This window comes from Drosophila eugracilis, unplaced genomic scaffold (genome assembly GCF_018153835.1).
Source record: "Drosophila eugracilis isolate 14026-0451.02 unplaced genomic scaffold, ASM1815383v1 contig_1104, whole genome shotgun sequence".
In the NCBI taxonomy this organism is placed as follows: Eukaryota; Metazoa; Arthropoda; class Insecta; order Diptera; family Drosophilidae; genus Drosophila; species Drosophila eugracilis.
The window spans coordinates 381829-400747 of record NW_024571881.1 but is presented as its reverse complement, the minus strand read 5'-3'; the positions used below and the strand labels follow the sequence as shown (position 1 = coordinate 400747).

At 41.9% G+C, this 18919-nt stretch overlaps 8 protein-coding genes across 11 annotated transcripts; 3 read left to right on the top strand and 5 right to left on the bottom strand.

Moving 5' to 3' along the window:
• Window positions 1–242: 242 nt before the first annotated feature.
• On the bottom strand, window positions 243–5026 carry LOC108109777. Its single transcript, XM_017218454.1, has 4 exons — window positions 4745–5026; window positions 1364–1742; window positions 884–1295; window positions 243–819 (listed from the first exon to the last, which is right to left on the bottom strand). The coding sequence occupies exons 2-4, from the start codon at window positions 1719–1721 to the stop codon at window positions 546–548; spliced, it is 1044 nt and encodes a 347-aa protein (XP_017073943.1). The 5' UTR covers window positions 1722–1742; window positions 4745–5026; the 3' UTR covers window positions 243–545.
• A 1645-nt stretch (window positions 5027–6671) lies between these two features.
• Window positions 6672–8016, top strand: LOC108109899 (ras-related protein Rab-43). The gene is made up of 4 exons (XM_017218706.2): window positions 6672–6993; window positions 7055–7139; window positions 7299–7555; window positions 7607–8016. The coding sequence occupies exons 1-4, from the start codon at window positions 6781–6783 to the stop codon at window positions 7709–7711; spliced, it is 660 nt and encodes a 219-aa protein (XP_017074195.1). The 5' UTR covers window positions 6672–6780; the 3' UTR covers window positions 7712–8016.
• On the bottom strand, window positions 7986–9326 carry LOC108109900 (ADP-ribosylation factor-like protein 5A). Its single transcript, XM_017218707.1, has one exon. It carries the CDS (start codon window positions 8790–8792, stop codon window positions 8253–8255), a length of 540 nt encoding a protein of 179 aa, XP_017074196.1. The 5' UTR covers window positions 8793–9326; the 3' UTR covers window positions 7986–8252.
• Window positions 9327–9608: 282 nt separating this feature from the next.
• Window positions 9609–11939, top strand: LOC108109910. Its single transcript, XM_017218718.2, has one exon. It carries the CDS (start codon window positions 9639–9641, stop codon window positions 11730–11732), a length of 2094 nt encoding a protein of 697 aa, XP_017074207.1. The 5' UTR covers window positions 9609–9638; the 3' UTR covers window positions 11733–11939.
• A 205-nt stretch (window positions 11940–12144) lies between these two features.
• Window positions 12145–13534, bottom strand: LOC108109762 (cyclic GMP-AMP synthase). The gene is given in 3 exon segments (XM_017218435.1): window positions 12145–13004; window positions 13339–13381; window positions 13383–13534. Coding segments are annotated over 3 exon segments (1032 nt in total). The 5' UTR covers window positions 13512–13534.
• An 81-nt stretch (window positions 13535–13615) lies between these two features.
• Window positions 13616–14844, top strand: LOC108109861 (selenocysteine insertion sequence-binding protein 2). Its single transcript, XM_017218643.2, has 3 exons — window positions 13616–14224; window positions 14291–14511; window positions 14564–14844. The coding sequence occupies exons 1-3, from the start codon at window positions 13701–13703 to the stop codon at window positions 14788–14790; spliced, it is 972 nt and encodes a 323-aa protein (XP_017074132.1). The 5' UTR covers window positions 13616–13700; the 3' UTR covers window positions 14791–14844.
• LOC108109863 (gustatory receptor for bitter taste 66a) lies at window positions 14787–16687 on the bottom strand. Its single transcript, XM_017218648.2, has 3 exons — window positions 16346–16687; window positions 16101–16284; window positions 14787–16033 (listed from the first exon to the last, which is right to left on the bottom strand). The coding sequence occupies exons 1-3, from the start codon at window positions 16584–16586 to the stop codon at window positions 14872–14874; spliced, it is 1587 nt and encodes a 528-aa protein (XP_017074137.1). The 5' UTR covers window positions 16587–16687; the 3' UTR covers window positions 14787–14871.
• A 74-nt stretch (window positions 16688–16761) lies between these two features.
• LOC108109862 (bax inhibitor 1) lies at window positions 16762–18698 on the bottom strand. Of its 4 annotated transcripts, none has more exons than XR_001772535.1 (5): window positions 18406–18664; window positions 17784–18237; window positions 17399–17569; window positions 17207–17336; window positions 16762–17002 (listed from the first exon to the last, which is right to left on the bottom strand). XR_001772535.1 is itself a non-coding variant. In XM_017218646.1 (5 exons), exons 2-5 carry the CDS (start codon window positions 18471–18473, stop codon window positions 16964–16966), a joined length of 732 nt encoding a protein of 243 aa, XP_017074135.1. In that variant the 5' UTR covers window positions 18474–18504; window positions 18607–18698; the 3' UTR covers window positions 16762–16963. The 4 variants fall into 4 exon arrangements, 3 of the variants coding, with proteins under 3 accessions (XP_017074135.1, XP_017074136.1, XP_017074134.1); XM_017218646.1 differs by lacking the exon at window positions 17207–17336 and having other exon boundaries at window positions 18406–18504; window positions 18607–18698; XM_017218647.1 differs by lacking the exon at window positions 17207–17336 and having other exon boundaries at window positions 18406–18523; window positions 18607–18671.
• Window positions 18699–18919: the final 221 nt, after the last annotated feature.

Genomic DNA, 18919 nt, shown 5'->3' with positions numbered 1-18919 from the left:
CAACACCAGGTAATTTATCTAAGATTACAAGTGCATATGGAAAATGATTCGTTCTCACTGGCCTAAAAATTATTTTTTTTTAATTTTTGTTAAATTTAAGATTTGCTATATACTATATTTTTTTAAACCAACTTTTCTTCTAATTAGCAACTTTAATAAAGAAACTTACAATAGAACCGATAAGCTTAGTGATTCACGTTAGTGTTGGATAACGTAACCAGCTTTAAAATATGGCGCGAGCTTAAAACGTATTTACATTAAAATCATTTTTATTGGGAACCAATTTTCTATTTGTTCAACAAGGTTGGTTGAAAGGGATTATGCCACAATTGCAATTATTTACACAAACAGAGATATGAATCTAAGCAGTTAACAACGCCTACGACTAACAATAAATACAATGCGTAAATAAAATAAATAATAATAAATTAATTAGTACACATTAATTACAAGCAAGTGACTTTGAGGGCGCGCTCAATACAATCATAACACTAAAAACTAAAAGAGGTCAACAATGGGAGTTCGCAAGGGAGGAGAATATGGTTCTACATGTACACATCGTTGTTCCGATCTCGAGAGGTGGGCAGCTGAACCACCTGCTCTTCGTGATACTCTCCCACGGGTCTGTCCGTAGGTTTTGTCTTTTTCGTCTGGGTAGCAGGAGATGGTTTGGTATATTTGCTAGACAAGGCTTTGAATATACTCTTCGGACAAGCCTTGAAGTAAGGAAAGCATTCTCCTGGAGCCTGCTTGCCCTCCCCCACTTCCTGAGCTTGAACGTAGTCGGGCACCAGATCAGAAAATGGGGATTTTGTCACCCTGCATGGAAAAGATTTTATCGTTAAACAATTTATAACTTTAGTCGTAAAAGTAAACTACTTACGTTAAAAATAGTTTTGTCATTTCTCCAAAGACCCCAAACTTTTCTAGACTTCGGGAGTGCATCTCGCAGATGGTTCTTAGTAAGCAGGCCTTTCCGTCCATTCCAAAGGTGGACAGAAAGTCTTCCACTACGCCGTATAGCAAAACCCTCTCTCCTCCATGGAAAATATGCTGCAATCCGGAAGGCAGTTCGGGAAACTTTGGTCCCTCTTCGTGCACCTTAAAAGGCTGATCTTCGTCGCTCCTGCTGCGCTGTTCACTGAGATCCCTCTTCCTGCGCTGTACATGCAGATATCTTGCCACATATTCACCCACCATGTGACCCGCCTCGTGACCAAAAGACCGGGCGAATAACGGCGGTAGATCCCCCAAAGGATTTTGGTTGTCCGTCAGACCCAGTTTGTCAAAGTCAACTGTGGATTGCGGCAACAGAAATACAAGTTAATTGATTAATCATTGGTATGAAGAGCTCAATACTAACTGGTGACGGGAAAGCTGATAGTCAGGTTGGAGAAGAATCCCTCGGGCGGGTGTCGAACTAGGGGCATTGCTATGGTTGGCACAAATGTAAGCGAAGTGCCTGGCGGCAGGGCCAATCTACCATCATCCGTAATCCATATAAGACGCTTCTTTCGTATGTGCGGCGTGTCCGGGGAATCGGCATCGTAGTCCGGCCTTGCTTCTGCATCAGCATCCGCCAGCTGTGCTGCCATATCCAAATCTTGGCCAGCATCCGCCTGTCGACTAAGCCCCAATGCATTTGGACATAAGTTGACAAGTGGCAGTAGCAGAAGGAGGAGCAGGTGGCTGTGGCGACTTAACACGTTCTTCAGCTCCATCGTTGGCTGAAGTGATGAGTGCTAGGATGATAATTCATTTTATTTAAAGAGTGGAAAAACTACTTCTCAGTATATTTGTATAGCCTATTAAGATTTCCCAACTCATTACTTAGGGGCTTTACAAGATAAGCTTATATCAAGCTCATTGCTTAACGATCAAAAATATGCTGTCATAATAACACTTATGTTTTGATGATAGTGATTAGAGTAGCTAAATGATCACTTATTGGATGGATGATGTTGTGAATGCTATTATAGCTGATTGCTCTATATTCATTTATGGTGGCTTTGAACTAAGGCTCTACTTCTTTTAACAAAGTAAACAGTGGCAATGCGATTCTTTAAACTAATTTAACCACTTATTTGCTTACTCCTCCAATTTTCACCTCAAACAAGAGACTTAGACAACGAACTCGACTAGACGCGGGCTTCCATTCCAAATTCAACTAGCCAGCAATTGAGTTGGCAAAAGACTGGCCTAATGGCCGTCATTATACAACAGTTGTATAACAGCAATTGTGGTGCACACATCGCCTCTCCTACTGGTCTGCACACCCCGTTCTGCATTCTCAACCAGATTTTATATCCCACCACTTTTCCCCTTTGAAGCATCCCCCTGATTTTCATCATAATTTAACTGGTTTCTTTGCTTAGAGCTCTATGTTTAAGCGTATGTCGATTTTTTGGGAAAGCTTTTCCCCCACTTCTTGGCATTGTTTCAGCTGCCATGCCTCAAACCGTTAGCCTTCGCAGCTTGAATTCTGATTACGACTTGCAGCTACAGCTACATAAATTCACAACAGTTGCAGTTGCAAGGAGAATTGGCAATATGCGTGTGTATTTAGTGAAAGCATGCTAACAAATTGATTTATAATTCTAAACGAAACCAATTGAATCCAGTCGTAGATTTCACCCCGAATAAAATCAAAATGGAGCAAGACGCACTTTTACCGCACCACCAATGATGCAACTAAGCGCAGAACTTGCCACTTGCCACAGCCGGTTCGTATCGGTTTGGCATACACATAGATAGATGGAGTGTTTGCGATCCGTTAGCGATCCGAGGCAATCATTAGAGCCCCAGCCAGATGCGGCAGCACTTTCCCAAAGGCTGCAATTTGACGGCCAACTGGGAGGTGCAGGTTCCCCAGGTATCTAGACCAAGGCATTGCAGCCTACTCCACACACTCCTCTTTACAACTCATCGACTCAATTATCCAAAAGGTTCGGCAAAGTTTCTCCCAATTTGACAACGTTACAACAGAAATAAACAAGATATCAAACAGGCTATTGGGCGTTCCTCGTGGTTAAATATCTTTAATATATGTGTGGGGTGCTAAGTAAGAGAAGATTCTGGGCTTTGTATAAGTAACCAATAAAAAAAGTAAGCTAAACATCATTCTGAAAAAGTCTTATAAAAGTTTAAACATGTTGTTATGTTTTGCTTTTATTGAAATAAATTACGGAAGAGAGTAACCGAGTTTACCTGCAATGACAGTGCTACAAAGAAATTAGGCCTAAGCTAACTCGGTGTCAAGACGTCTCTTTGGACAGACAGGCATACAGCCGGTGGGCGTGGTTCAGCTTTAAGGCCAAAATGCAGATGAGATTAATTGCAGCTCAGTGATAGACGTGAAATCGAAATGGGGTCACTATCTAGGCTGATCAGGGAGGAGGACGAGGCGGAGCCACTGCCTCCAACTGGGCAAGTGCGTTGAGGAAGCGCCACAACTGGACCGTCCACTAGTTGCACTTCACTCTGCTTCACTCCATCCACAGCATTTGACAGCGACGCCTTGGCGGCGACTCTCGCTTATGGCCATGAATGGTGGCCTAACAGATGTTGGCCAAGGATCACTTTAATTTCTATGCGAAAATCTAAGTCGAAGACTAAATGCCTTTCAGGCAACAAAAAAGTCACTAATCCAGTCTGAATTTGAATGACAATTTAAGTGCTCCTGAATTACTGTGTTTAGCTTCCAATTTTACATAAAAAAATAAAAATAATTAATACAAATAATCAGAATCTAAACTAAACATTAAAATATTTTAAAAAAGTTCACAAATTTATTATATTTTTTAAGTATTTTATGGCGCCTGTTAAATAAATGGACGACGACCCACTTTTATAACCAGGTTAAATAAGTGAGCCCCTAGGTTTGACACATGTAAGTTCAAAGAGTTCGTTTAAACTCATAAGATATAGCTTAAAATGTAAGTACATAAAATGCTGAATATATGTTTACATATTTTTAGCATTAGATTTACAACTTTCGGTAGCCAGTCTCATGTGCCAGGGGAGTTACCCTTTGGTAAAAAACCTGGCAGACACAAACAAACAACTAACACGCAACAAATGTCACTTGGGAATGTGAGAGAAGTGAGTTGAGACAGAGATCAAGAAGGAAACATGGAGACCGAGAAAGAGACAGTGTCCGAGACAGAGAAAAGCCTTGGCAACTTATGGCGAATTAGTGCAGCTGAGCTTTAATTGGCGCCTGCTAAGTATGGACGTATCCATGTCCGTCTGTCAGAATCCAGAGAGTTTTGCTTTTACAGCGACATAAAGAAATTTACTTAATTTTAGCAGTGAAACCGAAAACTGGGTCAGCAGGTGAACGCTGGCACTTTGATCGAATAATAATTTTGATTATTTCATACCATATCGCCGCAAAATCGACACACATTAAAAAGTTCGTGGCTTAAGTTTTTCGTTTTTGCGGGCACGTTGCACCCGCACTGCGAGAAATGGTGCTGAATAATTAATCAGAAATGCGGCAAACAAAACAAAAACAATCGTTGCGAAAGGCCATTTCGGCGGTGGAAAGTGCAAGTGTCCAACGGATTTCGATTCGAATTGGATTTGAATGTAGATGTTCGTGCTTCGAATAAGTGAAGAAATCAATCAAAATAAGCGGGGGTAGAAAGTTGACAAGCGATAACGCCGGATGCATGACAATTAGGTAATTGGGTTTTTTTAAATTTATTTTTGCCACTTTTTGCGGAAGGAGTCTGAAGCTTACATAATCTTTATAAGCTTGGGAAAATCTCCCAAACAGGTTGGTTAGGTTGACTGTGACCTATTTTCCGCTGCGAAAATCTCCTTCCTTTTTCTACAAAGTTCAAAGCTAGAGATCAAACGTATGTTTTTTCCTAGGCAAAGATCTCAACACGTTTTTCACTTTTTAAACTGTGCTTGACGGTCCTTTAGACCGAAGGAAAAGCGTTGTCAAAGCCTGAATAGATTTGATGTCTCGGTCTTTCGACTTTTTTCGGGACACGTTCCGACAACCGCGCGCGCAAACGTTTGAAATTCAACTAAAGCGGCCAGCGGCCGAAGCGAGCGATAAAAAGCAACGGCGAACGGGCCAAACTACAATGCAAAAGTTTGGCCGAGAATTCAAGGGGTGTTTGGGGGAAGTAGTCGGGCAGAAGCTACCCGCCAGCCAAAACGGCAAACCAGTCAGCCAGGCCTGCTAAAAATTCATTTGATCTGGTCTTCGTGTTCGAGAGCCTCTGTGTGAAGTTGCCAATTCTCTGTTTGATTTCCTTTTGCCTGCCAGGAAGATCTTTAGCTGCGGGGGTGTGGAAAGATCTACAGCGAAGTGTTTTCCAGCATTCCTCTGACTCATCGCCTTCGTGAGGGCTTTCCTGGCTCAAACTAGGTTGCGGCCTGTGAATCTAAGGCTGTCGTAATTTCACTTCAAAGCATCAAAGCACTGAAAACTTGTTCGTTAATAATATAATGATTTCATTTTTATAAATTTCATTTTTAAAACAATCAAAGTTAAATCCTTACTTATAATTTAATACAAAACGAAATCATCTAAATGGCAAATGGCCATCAGAAATATGACTGTATATTGCCACTATAAAAGACCGTGTTTTTTCCTGTGTGGACAACGTCCATCAGTATCTGGCTAATCGTGGGACAAGTTCTCGCCTAGACTTTGGCCCCTAGATCGACTAAGGCTGGCGCAATTAAACTTTCCATGCGAAATGGATGCGACAGTGCGTGTGCGCAGGCGCATCTGGCATGCGGTTTCCAATTCGGTTGGCAATCGAAGCAGTTGGTCAGCTTATTTGCATTCGGTGAGATACATAGAACATGTTTCTCGGCCGCTTCCGCTGCGGTTTGAAAGTGAGTCTCGTTTCGCTGTCTAGAGATAGAAGTTGATATGTGGGTCAAGGTCTCTATTTAGCGAAGATTTGCACAGGGAAAACTTGAGGAATTTCTTCGAAACCCATCATAAATATTTACAATCCCATAAAGCGAACTCTTTAGCGTCAAATGGCGCCATCATCAAGCTACGTGGTGAAAATTTATTGAAGTCCCATGTGTTATCAGAAAGCCTGACCTACGTGATCGCCGGCTTAATCGGGCTATGTACCCCGATTCACATGGACTTGCACGCAAGAGGGCTTTCCAATAGTGAAGTCATTTAAATAAATTGTCAACATATTTAAAGCTTTATTGCGTAATGATAAAATCTACCAAATAGATTTCCATTTCTAAACTACCAGTGCGAGCTGGCATGTCGGTATTGGAAAATCGTGTAAATTTGCTTCGGCCAAATTGTATTAGACTAAATAGTTAAAGAGAAAACAATAAAAATCGTAAATACTGTAGTTGAATGTAATATTGTGTTTCTTACGGGTTTATTAAATTTTTTAAATATTATTACTTAAAAAAATTTCTGATTTAATTTTTGGTCATCTTTAAAATTGGCAGCTAATATTTAAAAGGCGATGATAAAAACTAACGGTTTTCGATATCACTTTCTTGCATTTAATATCGATATGTCAGTTAAGTATGAGTTTTTACCTTTTTGTAATAGAAAATCAATTAAAGAAACTTGAAAAAAAAACTTTATTAAGTTAAAACTAATTCAAACTTTTAATTTCTAATGTCCCACTTATATATCGATGATTCTAGTATCGATAGGCAACAGCTGATATTGCGTATCAATTAAATTAGTTTTACTTCACTTTGTTGTCATTGGAAAAGGAGGGCCGCAGGCAAAAGAGACCACTTAACGGCCAGTACGGGGGCCACAAGATGACCGCCCGCAATCCTCAGACTTTGATGGCACTGCCAAACGAAGAGCACTTCGACTTCCTGTTCAAGATTGTTCTCATAGGCGATTGTGGGACGGGGAAAACTTGCATAGTGGACAGGTTTAAAACTGGGAACTACATAGAGCGACACGGAAATACCATCGGAGTGGACTTTTCGATGAAGACCATCGCCGTGGAGGGCAAACAAATCAAGGTGAGGAAAGGATTACCCAAGAGCCTGCTCCTGATGATTCACATCCTAAATCCCTTTTCAGCTGCAAATCTGGGACACTGCTGGTCAGGAGAGGTTTCGCACCATTACGCAGAGCTATTATCGCTCAGCCAACGGGGTCTTAATTGGTGAGTCCAGTATCTTTCGGTTTCAGGGCATACGCCCATCCATTTGTCATGGAAAATAAGTTCTACTGATAACTACCAAACGCTTTGATTTTAATAGCGCGCAACCTTATCAGCACGGTGTTTGTTTACCTAGTTTGACAGCCTTGTTTTTCCTTACAGTATACGACATCACCAAGCGGTCTTCCTTTTCCAACCTGCAAAAGTGGATAGAGGAGGTGCGCAGGTATACGGCTTCCAATGTGTTGATTATCCTTGTGGGCAACAAGTGCGATTTGGAGGAGCAGCGTGAAGTAGACTTTGAGGAGGCTCGCCAGATGTGTCAATATATACCTGAAATTCTTTTCGTGATGGAGACCTCCGCCAAGGAGAATATGAATGTGGAGGACGCCTTCCGCTGCCTTGCTAACGAACTTAAGGTAGACTTCTATCGTCTAAAGCTTACCAAACTAATATTATTTTTATGACAGCGCCAACACGATGCCAACAATGTGGAGGATGTGCCGGAGAACACAATCACTTTGGGCCAGGGAAAGCCTTTAAAGAGTTGCAGCAGCTCTTGCAATCTCACCTAGACTCTAAACCCACTGACCCCGCTTTTTATTTTGCTTTTACTTTTGTGATCAAATTGTTCTTGTGGCTATATTTTAATGCTAATGTTTTAACCTAATCCTAGACACTAACTTTTACACAACCATGTATTTATTTTAGACGATAGAGTACAAACAATCTCACACATCACCGAATCGAGCCAACAATGTCAATTACAAGGCAATGCTCAGAGAGGAAAATACGTCCACTTCTCTATTTGTAATTTGTATTCAATTTGATACGCGATACGCGACAGTGTCGAAATAAACTTGTTTATTTTGTAATTTTATTGGAAGTATGGTAGTTAATTGGCTTAGCTCCTAGACATTATCCATATACACGTAGATTTAAATCATTGAGGGTATCCTTCTTCAGACGTATTTTACACTAAATAAAATTGGCTTGGCAACAACTTTTCAAACAATTTGGAAACGCTTAAAAATTGTTTATATCAAAATTGGTTTACTTTCTCTAGACAGCTAGTTGTTAATGATTAATTAGCTAATACGTAGCGTGTGTGGCGGGTCATTTGTTCTTGATGCGCTGCACGATCCACTCCAATCCTTGGTAGAGTCCTTCGCCTGTGAGCGCACAGCAGGCTTGGATGTGCCACTGGTGCTTCTTGATGGATGTGAGGTCTAGTTGTCTTGAAATCTCTGCTGCCGACATGGAACCTTTAAGATCCTGTTTGTTGGCATAGACCAGAAGGCTAGCCTTGCTCAGATCCTCGTGCTGTAGCATTCGGTAGAGCTCTTCTCGTGTCACAGCTAACCTTTCCCGATCCGTCGAGTCGATGACCATGATCACCAGCTCTGTGTTCGTGTAATAGGTGCTCCAGGCAGCTCGCAGGCTCTGCTGGCCTCCGAGATCCCAAACGAGAAAGTGTATATTTCGCCAAACGACCTCCTCCACATTGGAACCGATCGTAGGACTGGTATGGACCACCTCATTCATCAGGAACTGATACAGGATGGTCGTTTTTCCAGCATTGTCCAGACCCACCATCACCAGCTTATGCTCCTCATTTCCAAACATCCGCCACAGCCGCGATAATAACAATCCCATATTTGAGCCGTATTTATATATCTAATTGTTGATTATGCTGCAGCTGCTTCTGTTGTTATTATTGTTATTTTCCCCGATAAGTGATTTGATTTCGGGCGATGACGGCGATTGCCTCACACACAGGTTATCGGCCTTCCTATGTGTGCGTCTTGTGTTGCGTGGTATGCCTATGTGTGGGTGTAAGTGAACGTGAGACTTTGTTGTTGTTCCCCCAGGGGAAGGCGAAGGCCGTACGGTAAATTATTCACTGATTTAACTATGCACTCCACACACACGCCTTGATTACTCTTGTTGTCTTCGCCAAATGGGGTTTTTTTGGGGGTTCGGTTGGCAACTTCCTGGTGGTTTTCCCTTGGGTGGTTTTCTTTTCTTCGACAAGCCGATTGGAACGGCTTCGTTTACGCGTCGCAGTGGGTTAAGAACAGCCGTTGTCGTTAATTTAATTATCTCAGTTTTAATTAAAAAAGTAAACAGTAAAAGTGATTAATTAACATCACTTGGAATCGATAGTGCTAGTTATCTACATCGATAACATCTGGCAGTGTAGGACAACGAGTAAAGCTTACAGAGCCGCGAACCGCTTAGTGTTAAACAATGATGATTTTAAACTTCAGATTTTTTTATATTCAAAATTTATTGTTTTTTTCCAAACAATTTTTACCAAAATAAACTTATCAAATTGTATAATAAGTTTAAAACAAAATCAACTAGAATTTCTGTGATTTTCCTGTCTCAGTGACACAAACTGTTACACCTACGATACAGTGTGACCATGATATAAGCGGTCATATGTTTGTGGCGGTTTTTGTTGTTGTTTCTGCCCACTAATTAGCTTCACCGGTTGCAATGAAAATATTTGCTTACCTGGTGCTCTCGGCCCTTACGATCGGCCAGTTGCGTGCCTCCAGGTCCGGCACAGCGGACCAGGTGACCATAGATGAGTGCCCTGGCCGCAGTGTGCCGCAAATCCGGGCAGATGCGGCCGAGTCGGAGATTTCTCTGCTTTTCTACTACGTGTCCTGGGCCAGTGAAGCAAGGCAGGCGCGGCTGGTGTACAATGGCCTGGTGCACTACTATCAGGAGTACGCATTCTTCGGGGCCATCGATTGTTGGCATCTGCAGTGCAACTGCAGCCGTACATTGATGCCGCCACCTGGTGTCGTGGGCGCAGGTGGTTATCCGGACAAGTGGCCTACGCTAGTGGTTCGTTATGGACAAAAACAGATGCTGCAGTACCATGGTGCATGGAGCTTTGAGGAACTTGCCCGGTTCATGAACCATCTGCTTCAGCCCCTCGACCGGGTACACAGCAGTCAGGAATTGGCAGCCATAAGAAAACACTCGGATGCAGTGGTTCTAGGCCTGCTGGGTTCGCCGGACGATAAGGCCTACAAGCTATACTTAGCTGCCGGTTTGCGTTGGTTGGAGCTAGATCCAGAGAGGAATATCCGCTTCACCGTTAACTTTGGTGACAGTGCCAAAAAAATGCTAAAGTCTGCAGAGGCCAATCTGCCCCAGTTTGTTGTCATCGACAGCCGAAATGGCGTACATACTTTTAATGGCAGTTCTGTGGACTGGAAAACAATGGACATTCTCCGTTGGGTACGTAATACTCTTAAGAACACATCTCTGTTCTCCAACGGCTATGGCACACCAATGACGATTGCTATGAAGGCGCGACATTTTCCGGTGCTAGCCATGGGAGTTCGAATGAATCATTACCACCATGCGAGTGTCATGGGTGAGGAAATGGCTACCGCTCAAAGGAAGCAGTCAGAGGGATGCGAAGATTATTGGAACACTTTAATGGAGCAGGATGAGAACGCCTACTCTCTACTGCAAGTCCCAAAAGAGTTGTATTTGGAATCTGACCAAAATCGTAGCTGTTATCCCGTTTGGGGAAGAATCAAAGCAACGCTGACGAACTATTATCAAATCAACAGGTACCTCAACCATCTATGGAAGCAGTACTCTCACCAAAATCACCCTAGAAAACGAAAGGTCCCTCACTTGCTGCGACTGCACGCTAGAAATCTTTGCCTGGCTCACTCTCAGCATGGAACACCAGCAATAAAGATCGGTATTGCTAGGATGGTAACAAAATATGGCAATCTTATTTGGCAACACTCGGCTGAGTACGCAGCTCACAACAGGTCGCTTAGCGTGGTTATTTTTGATTCTATAAAGTATAGGGACTATTTGCATCAGCTTGGCATTCAGCAGCACCATCAGCAGGTTCAAGTTTTCATCTTGGATGCGGCGGAAGAGTCGCTATATGTGATGCCGCAACAACATAGCTTTTCTTATGTCGCACTAAAGGATTTCATCCGCCAGTTTTACTCAAGGACTTTGCCGAGGATTCACAAGAATGCACCTGCAGTGAATCATTCAGGATTCTGCAGGAAATATAATAGACAAATGCTGCTACAGGCACTCCAGCTACCTAATGCCACAAATGTGGTATTTATGTATCGTCCGGACTGCGCGTTATCAGCAGTTTTGTCGCAAGCGTTCTTACAGGTTTCGGCGCTACTAAGCAGTCCTGAAGTGCACTTTGTACGCTTCGATAGCAAGGCAAATGATCTGCCCTGGGAATTGGCTATGCCGATCACTCCATCGCTGATCGTCTTCCCTCAATCAAAGCCCACCGAGTCCGTGGTTTTTCCCACCGATGTGCGGATTGATGTCCAAAGCGTTTTTGCATTTGTAATCGCCCAACTGCAGCCGGAGCAGCAGATACGTTCGGTTCTGACCAGCTGCAAACGGCGGATGCGAAACGTGAGGAGCTGTCTAGACTTTGCCCGCAACCTGGTATTGCAACACGTCAGTCAATATCTGAAGTTCTGGGAGATTTACAAACGGGAAAGGGACGCCATCCTTTCCCACCTAAAGGAGTTTAACGACCTTCACATTTCCATCGAAAGCAAAATTCGATTATAGCCAAATTCTTTTGAACTCTATCCTTTGTACTTACCGTTTATAATTCCAGGGTAAGAAGCTGCCTACCCGCTCTCCTGTATAAAGTAAGTTTAAAGTTGTCTCTTCTTAAGGTATTTAAAACTCATAGCTGTACCAAATTATAAATAAAAAGTAGATCAATAAATTTCACAATTTAATGGAAGAGTGGCATTTCACATGCATTTGAAATCAAATATTTCCTTCTGGAATTGTGTTGAGTTTTCATTATTTTTCAAGTTGTTTATTTACTCGATATTGGAGGAAGACAAACAACGTTTAGGCGATGCCCTTAAAAATCATCTTTCTTTGCTTATACACGCTTTTTTCTTAACTGAAACGTATTATGTTGGTATGCAGAAATAAACAAAATCTTATTTTTGTAGTAAATTCCAATCTAACAATCAAAAAGTTCTGCCAAATCAAAATATCTGACATTTAACTGAGCGTTGCGGAGTTTTTGGAGCAAATTCTCAGAAGCTTTTAAACATTTCTTAATTTCACCACTATTCATACGATTGAAAATATTGTGATCCTTTGCCAAAAAGAATTCCAGCCTACCGGCTCTAAGATGATCCACCAAATGACTCCACATCTCCACGAAGAGAGTGCCCAGATCCCTTTGCCAATCAACACTTGCGATTCGATGGAGCACAACTGTTTTCAACATGTAGCTGGACAAGTGTGGCAAATTCCGAGCATGGGCGTCTCTTAATCCTTTCATCAACCGTAGAACATTCTTCAAATTATCCGAGTCCTTCATAATTTCTCGCTCCCACTGAGGTGCACAAACCATGAATGTAGTCCTAGATTTATTCTTGGGCATTTTTTGCGGAATGGCGAACCAAGGCCAATTTTCCCGTACTTCAGCAGGAACCGGGGGAACTGCAAGCGGCCAATGCCTCCCAGAGAATTCGAAAGCCGGCACCATATCAAAAGATATCGAGTGACTTCCACTGACGGCTTCAATGGTATGCGCACAACCATAGCCCTGTAGCGTGTATTTCAATTTGTAAACACGGCCACTGTTACTGGTAAAAGTTATATCCGTTTTGAATACTTTGTTGAATGCATTGCGCAACCAATCTTGAAGATGCACACGATGGATGCGCTGGATTCCGGCTACGACCAAATTTCCCTCCAAATAGATAAACCCACTGTAGATAGGTCTCGGGATGATATCAAATGGGAATTTTAGTTTCATATGCAGATCAAATTCATCGGGAACATTTAGTTTGATGCGATCAAAGTAACTTCCTAAAGAATACAATTTGTTTAGTTTACTTTGAAAGTAAATAGTATTAAACTTCTGACTCATAAATTGCAATCACTATCGATCCATTAATTGCACATGAAATTAAATAACTTCAGTTATATCACCTCTACAAATATTTTTATTACTTCTTGAAAGTCCATCAGTTTAAGCTTTATCATACATACATACATATAGCACCATATATGTACATAGTATATATACAGTATATATGTATGTACATATGTAGTTATAAAATAAATTTTTTTTACAATTTAAACGTTCTTATTTTTGATCTTTCTTTTTTCTTTGTTTTGTATTTAATATAAAATCACTTACCACCCAAGCTAAGTCCGTTGAAAACTTGGCAAAAGGTATGTATAATCTACACGTTTTAGTTCTTCTATCACGTAATTCTGAATTTCCTCCGCATCCTTAGTATACTCGGACCTCTTATTATCAGGAATTAACAATTCCTCCAAAATCGTTTGCAAATGCTTCGAGAAGCTCATTTTTCCGAAGAAGTTTAACTTTTAGAGGGAAGATACTGAAGACGAGTGATCGCTTATTCTTCGGATTCCCCCTTTTATTGCCCACCAGTGGTCGTTTGCCAATACTGTTTTTTTTTTTTTAAGTGTGGTGAATTTTCGTTCTCACCACTCAGCCGCCAGCCATCACTAGTTTAGAGATGCTCTATAAAAATGTCGCGAAATTCCGACAAAATAAACCTCATAGATCAGAAAGCATACAGTAAACTTCGCGATGATAAGGATACAGCACCCAAGAACACTCCCCGCAGTTCCAAGTACAAATACAAGCACAGGAAACCGGAGCAGCAAACTTCGCTGCTTGACTTTGTGGTCAAGCCGCGACCAAAAACACAGAGGCAAATAAAGGTCAGGAAACTGCACAAGCCACATTTAACCACAACAAGGAATAATTACATACAAGGTATCAAACGTAAAGGTAAAACCCGCCTCAAGCCCAAAAAGAAAATTACCAAGCTAAAGAGGTCCGTACGCTGTTATCGCACCGTGAAGAAGGAGGAAAGCGCAGTCACGGAGAAAAAAAATGATGCAGCCCCAAAAGATTGTTCAAAGTTCCCTCTGAAAGTTTATTCTGTCGAGCTACAAGTCGAGAGGCTTTCCCTTATTGAACCACCCACATCCATAGAAAGTTCACACGCGAAGGAAATACATTCAATACACTCTCGGCGCTTCAGAAGGTTAGAAACTCTAATATATACTGTATATGTATGTATGTATAAAGTATTGTATGCAATCCCCTCCAGCTATTGTGATAACTGCACCCGCCCTCGTCTTAAGGAGTTGGTCAAACATTTGCTCCAAGAATTGGATCGCTTCCAGAAACGCGCCTTTGCCAAAAATGAAATCAAAGCTCGGGCACATCCTCGGATGGTTTTAGGTTTCCGAGAGGCTGTGGCCAGGTTGAGGATCAACAAGGTTAAACTGTTGCTCCTGGCCACCGATTGTGAGAGCTGCCCGGGAGAGTGTGAGTTGGTCATTATTTTGAAAGCAAAATATATTCTTATTTCATTCAACAGATGGCTTAGATAAGACCATAGAAAGTTTAAAATTCCAGTGTCAGCAAGAAAAGGTGCCCTACTGCTTTCCCCTTGTTAGAAGGGAACTTTCCCACACACTACAAAAGCGAGCGCAGATCTCCTGCGTGGCAATCTTAGACTGCGATGGAGTTAATGCAACATACGCAGACCTACTAAAAGAAATAGAGGACGCTCGGGCCGAATATAAACTCAGAACTGCTTTGTGAAGATTTATTTAGTGGTATTGATTAAAATAAAGGTGCTAAGATGTGCTGTTAACATTTAAAAGTATCGAAAAAGGCTTAGATTTAGCCTGACGGTGTCAGCATGGTAGTAGTCACCAGGTCATGCAGCGTGGAACTGCCATTATCTATATCGGTGGCCGCACCAACTAATCCAGCGGTGTCATTCAAAGAGTTGAATGTCTGAATTGCTTCTTTGGCCTGCTGGGCGGCCAAATTAAACTGAATCAAGATGATCAGGTAGCTGGTGATCCCGCCACTCACGCCATACAGTGTCTCCATATCCAAGGTAAAGAATCCACAGGCGGAGAAGTCTACTGAGTGGTTTAGAAGTTTCAGCGACAAGTGATTAACTATTTCGTAGAGAATATTATCATCGGCCACCACACCACACTTGTGCAGACTGATTCCAGTGCGTTTGGAGGCCTGCGAAGTCTTCCAGCTCAGGTAGATGAGATACACACACTTCCCGGACGTATAACTCAAGGCGATGACCGTGATGAAGGGATTCTTGGCGGAGCGAAAAAGAGATGGAATCGATTGATACTGAGTGGCGCAGTAAAGGAAATACAGTTGTGCAGTAAAAATAAGGAATCCATACGCCATCAAGGATAGAATAGGATAGCTCCACAGTTCGTTCAAGGCTTTGCCAATCTCGCAGATCTCGTCATGAACCTGGCACAGGTTATTCAGTTTCTCCTCTACTTTGGCGGCATTTCCCAGTTCGCTTTCGTGAATCATATTGGAGGCTAGGGGATGTGGAGGAGGTTTACCGGTAGCAGAATCTATTGGTTCACCGAAGGAGTTCATGGAGTGAGCAACAGGTGCCACCTTATTTTTTCCTGAGCCCCCCACTGAACTCTTGCCAATCGAACCCATGTCCAAGCCTCCCAGTTCCTTGTACAGATACTCCAAATTGCTGTCGTACTGGGGTGGCTGAGAACTATCCAAAGGAGGTGCTACATCTTGGTCGCCTCGGAGCCACAGCTTATACTTCTCATGCGTGGCAACCAGCTCCTCCAGTGTGGCATTGATCGCCTCGAAACGTTCTTTTAACGCATATAACGAAACAGCAAACCAGATCTTGTCTAGTGTGTTGATAAACGTTGGAATGGCAGAGACTACCCAAAGCAAGGACATCCACTGACTGTAGTCTACCAGCTTGACATAGGTGGCCAATAAAATGGACAACTCAAAAACGACTGTCATAATAAGCATGATCCGGATGCTAAAAGGAAAGGTTCAACTTATGAACTTAAAATTTCAACAAAATTAACAAAAATGTTTCTTTTTACCGAAACTGAATGGTACTGTTGTCTATCACACACTTCTCCTTGTAAAGACGCTCGTCCACGAGGCGAATACGTTCGTAAAGCTCACCAATCCTGCCCTGATTTCGTAAGGCAGTCAATTGGTCAGTGGCCATCATGATCAGACCAATATAGGTCAGAAACAAGCCAATCACAAAAGTCAAGGTGCCTGTGAGCAATGAATAAATTGAGTGACAAGTTCACCCCTCCATGTTTTATGCTTTACTGACTCTGCGAGGCCTTGAGGGTTCGGTCCTCCTCCCCAAAGGAGTAGATGAGAATATTATAGAGCACCACATAGACAATCAGAGTACACAGCATGTAGATCATTCCATTGCGAGATTTCTCCAGCAGATTCCTAGAGCGAAATTTCTCGAGATCCTGTGGAAGAATTCCGGCTATCTTAGATATAAAGAACAGTTGTTGGAACTGCTGCAGTAGGGGTTGAACAGTATCTTCCGTCTGCGCCATCTTATCCGTTAGAAACTAGAACATCGAATGACCACTTTCGTCAAACATTGAGCTATAACCTGCAGTGTGCACTTAGCCTAATTAATTGTCCCTCAGCCCCCAATCGATACTATCAACATGGTGAATCTACTGCGCCATGATTGGTTTACTCCATTAATGGGCAAAGTACGGATGATTTGACTTTTTGTAGTATTTATTAAATGGGGAATTTTCAAGGTTTTTATATTGAACATTTGTATGTAAATTTAAAGCCAAATGTACACGGCATATTTGAATTTCTCTGCGAATAAATTTTTAGAAAGAGAAAACTGCCAACCTCCTCGTATCCCTTGTCTTGTTGTTTTTGTTTTGGTGGTTGGTATTTAGTAAAGTTAGACTTAGTTCCTCTTACGACGTTCATTCTGTTTTCGCTCCTCCTGTAACAAAATTAAATAGCATTACTGAATTTTCTTTTTCAAAGGTAAATAAATATATTTTCACAAGCAGCTAGAAAACTTTGCAAAAAGGTTCGTTCGCAGTTTCTGGAAACAAATATACTTCCCACAAGTTGTTAATACAGACCTAAAGATTCTAGCCTGACTTTGTGAAAGTATACTTATTGCCATGGCTGCAAAAAATACCGTTTGAAATGGTTCTTCACACCGAATTTCAGAATTTAAAGCTTTTGCAAAGTGATCAGCAACTGTTTGGCGGTTATCTGATCTAGATAGATAATTCGGCCGATACGCGTTATACCATAAAGGTCTTGAGCTAAGTGAGGTAGCTTATAGCAACTGATCGGTGGACTAAACACCCTTGCCCCGAAAACCTACCTTTTGCGTAAGAATGATCAGCAAACGGCGGAACATGCTAAGAACATCAAAGAACAGATCTAGAGCATGCTGCACCACATCTCGGTTTCCATTTCGGCACTTTTCCACAATGTTCTGTGTGTCGTAGACGATAAAGGCAGCCATTACGAAAACGCCTACGTATAGTTGAGTCTAAAAATAGAAAAGACGTTATCAGATTATCTCAGTACATCAGATTATTGTGAAATAAAAAATAAAGTATGATTTGATCGTATGCAAAATATTACTGGTTGTGTATCTATTTCTAGTGTTGGTGACGAAATATACTTTGTTAAAATTAAATTTAGAACCCACTATCATTAGGGTATAAAATAAGGAACTTCGGAGTAAATAAATTGGGACTCACCACTTGCACAAAGTACGACTTGAAGACCATGTTAAAAAGACTCAACAAGGCCATGGTGTTAATGACGCTGACTAGCATTCCGCCCAGATAGAGGTACTTGCCCTGCTCCGCTAGCAAAGCGGCTAGGGAGAGGGTGACGAAGGTAACGAAAGTACCGGTAAGAGCCGACACTATAATAGCTGGATTAATGCTGCTTATATATCCGAGGAGCGGTCCGAGGGTCTGGCCAGAGCAGAATCCAAATGCATAGAGCATACTCAACCGTGTGTAGTAGTTCTTGCCGTCATCCTTGTAGAAGTGCAGGCCTAGGACCAGAATCAAAGTGGCTATCGCCGCCAGGACTCCAAGATCGAGGAAGTCGCGCATCTGGAGCATGGCTCCCAAGGCCGACGCTGCGGCAGTGCTACCCAGGACCATGTAAACCTTTGACAGGTGTTCACGCACATAGGGTTCACTGGTGGAAAGGGAGAAGGAGGAGGTCTCATTAGTCCATCTACTTTTAGTTTCAAGGTCCATCGATCGGATGACCAACTGTTGATTTAGTTGGATACCAAAACAACACGTCAGTGTAAGGCACTTTGACCCCAGACTTTTAGGTATCCCATCGGTATGTAATACTTACTAACGGTCGCCGAGGCCGTTCATAAAGGTTTGGAATCGTTCATTGAAGTGGTTTGCAGTCTCTGCCATTATGGTCTTCTTTTTCTCGCACTTGCTGTTCCTATTAATCGGTTAGTTTACTTCAGTTTTTCGATCAAACGGAGGAGTGAATGTGAACTATATGCTTGATGATTTTAATCTGACTGTTTATTGTTGGGCTTACTTGGATCTATATTCTCGCTTTTTCTTTCTGTACTTCACGAAATTTTTTATCACGTACTAGTGCTGGGTAACCTATTAAAATCAGTGATGATAACTTAGCTTTTTTCAGCTAATTTTATTGTAATCTCAATATCCAACGTAATAATCAAAAATTCCAAAATAATACCATTAAAGTACGAAATACATAATATTTAATGTTAAAAAAAAACTTAGAGTACTTTTATACAGCTAGTTAAATTTATTGCCAGCACTGGTGATAAGACAATGTTTTGGCTATTTTCACCTTATTAGTGCTGAATAACGGCTACATTTTC

What these genes read in the sequence shown, in the direction of transcription:
- LOC108109862 (XM_017218646.1), bottom strand. Translation starts at nt 18,473, where the DNA reads ATGGCAGAGACTGCAAACCACTTCAATGAACGATTCCAAACCTTTATG. An exon ending in AGTCGTACTTTGTGCAAGTG is followed by an intron (nt 17,570 to 17,783) that starts GTGAGTCCCAAT and finishes TTCTATTTTTAG; the next exon opens with ACTCAACTATACGTAGGCGT. An exon ending in TGATCATTCTTACGCAAAAG is followed by an intron (nt 17,003 to 17,398) that starts GTAGGTTTTCGG and finishes ATTTTGTTACAG; the next exon opens with GAGGAGCGAAAACAGAATGA.
- LOC108109910 (XM_017218718.2), top strand. Translation starts at nt 9,639, where the DNA reads ATGAAAATATTTGCTTACCTGGTGCTCTCGGCCCTTACGATCGGCCAG.
- LOC108109899 (XM_017218706.2), top strand. Translation starts at nt 6,781, where the DNA reads ATGACCGCCCGCAATCCTCAGACTTTGATGGCACTGCCAAACGAAGAG. An exon ending in AGCCAACGGGGTCTTAATTG is followed by an intron (nt 7,140 to 7,298) that starts GTGAGTCCAGTA and finishes TTTTCCTTACAG; the next exon opens with TATACGACATCACCAAGCGG. An exon ending in GCCTTGCTAACGAACTTAAG is followed by an intron (nt 7,556 to 7,606) that starts GTAGACTTCTAT and finishes TTTTTATGACAG; the next exon opens with CGCCAACACGATGCCAACAA.
- LOC108109900 (XM_017218707.1), bottom strand. Translation starts at nt 8,792, where the DNA reads ATGGGATTGTTATTATCGCGGCTGTGGCGGATGTTTGGAAATGAGGAG.
- LOC108109861 (XM_017218643.2), top strand. Translation starts at nt 13,701, where the DNA reads ATGTCGCGAAATTCCGACAAAATAAACCTCATAGATCAGAAAGCATAC. An exon ending in CACTCTCGGCGCTTCAGAAG is followed by an intron (nt 14,225 to 14,290) that starts GTTAGAAACTCT and finishes AATCCCCTCCAG; the next exon opens with CTATTGTGATAACTGCACCC. An exon ending in TGAGAGCTGCCCGGGAGAGT is followed by an intron (nt 14,512 to 14,563) that starts GTGAGTTGGTCA and finishes TTCATTCAACAG; the next exon opens with ATGGCTTAGATAAGACCATA.
- LOC108109863 (XM_017218648.2), bottom strand. Translation starts at nt 16,586, where the DNA reads ATGGCGCAGACGGAAGATACTGTTCAACCCCTACTGCAGCAGTTCCAA. An exon ending in AACCCTCAAGGCCTCGCAGA is followed by an intron (nt 16,285 to 16,345) that starts GTCAGTAAAGCA and finishes CATTGCTCACAG; the next exon opens with GCACCTTGACTTTTGTGATT. An exon ending in AACAGTACCATTCAGTTTCG is followed by an intron (nt 16,034 to 16,100) that starts GTAAAAAGAAAC and finishes CTTTCCTTTTAG; the next exon opens with CATCCGGATCATGCTTATTA.
- LOC108109777 (XM_017218454.1), bottom strand. Translation starts at nt 1,721, where the DNA reads ATGGAGCTGAAGAACGTGTTAAGTCGCCACAGCCACCTGCTCCTCCTT. An exon ending in TATCAGCTTTCCCGTCACCA is followed by an intron (nt 1,296 to 1,363) that starts GTTAGTATTGAG and finishes CGCAATCCACAG; the next exon opens with TTGACTTTGACAAACTGGGT. An exon ending in ATGACAAAACTATTTTTAAC is followed by an intron (nt 820 to 883) that starts GTAAGTAGTTTA and finishes TTTTCCATGCAG; the next exon opens with GGTGACAAAATCCCCATTTT.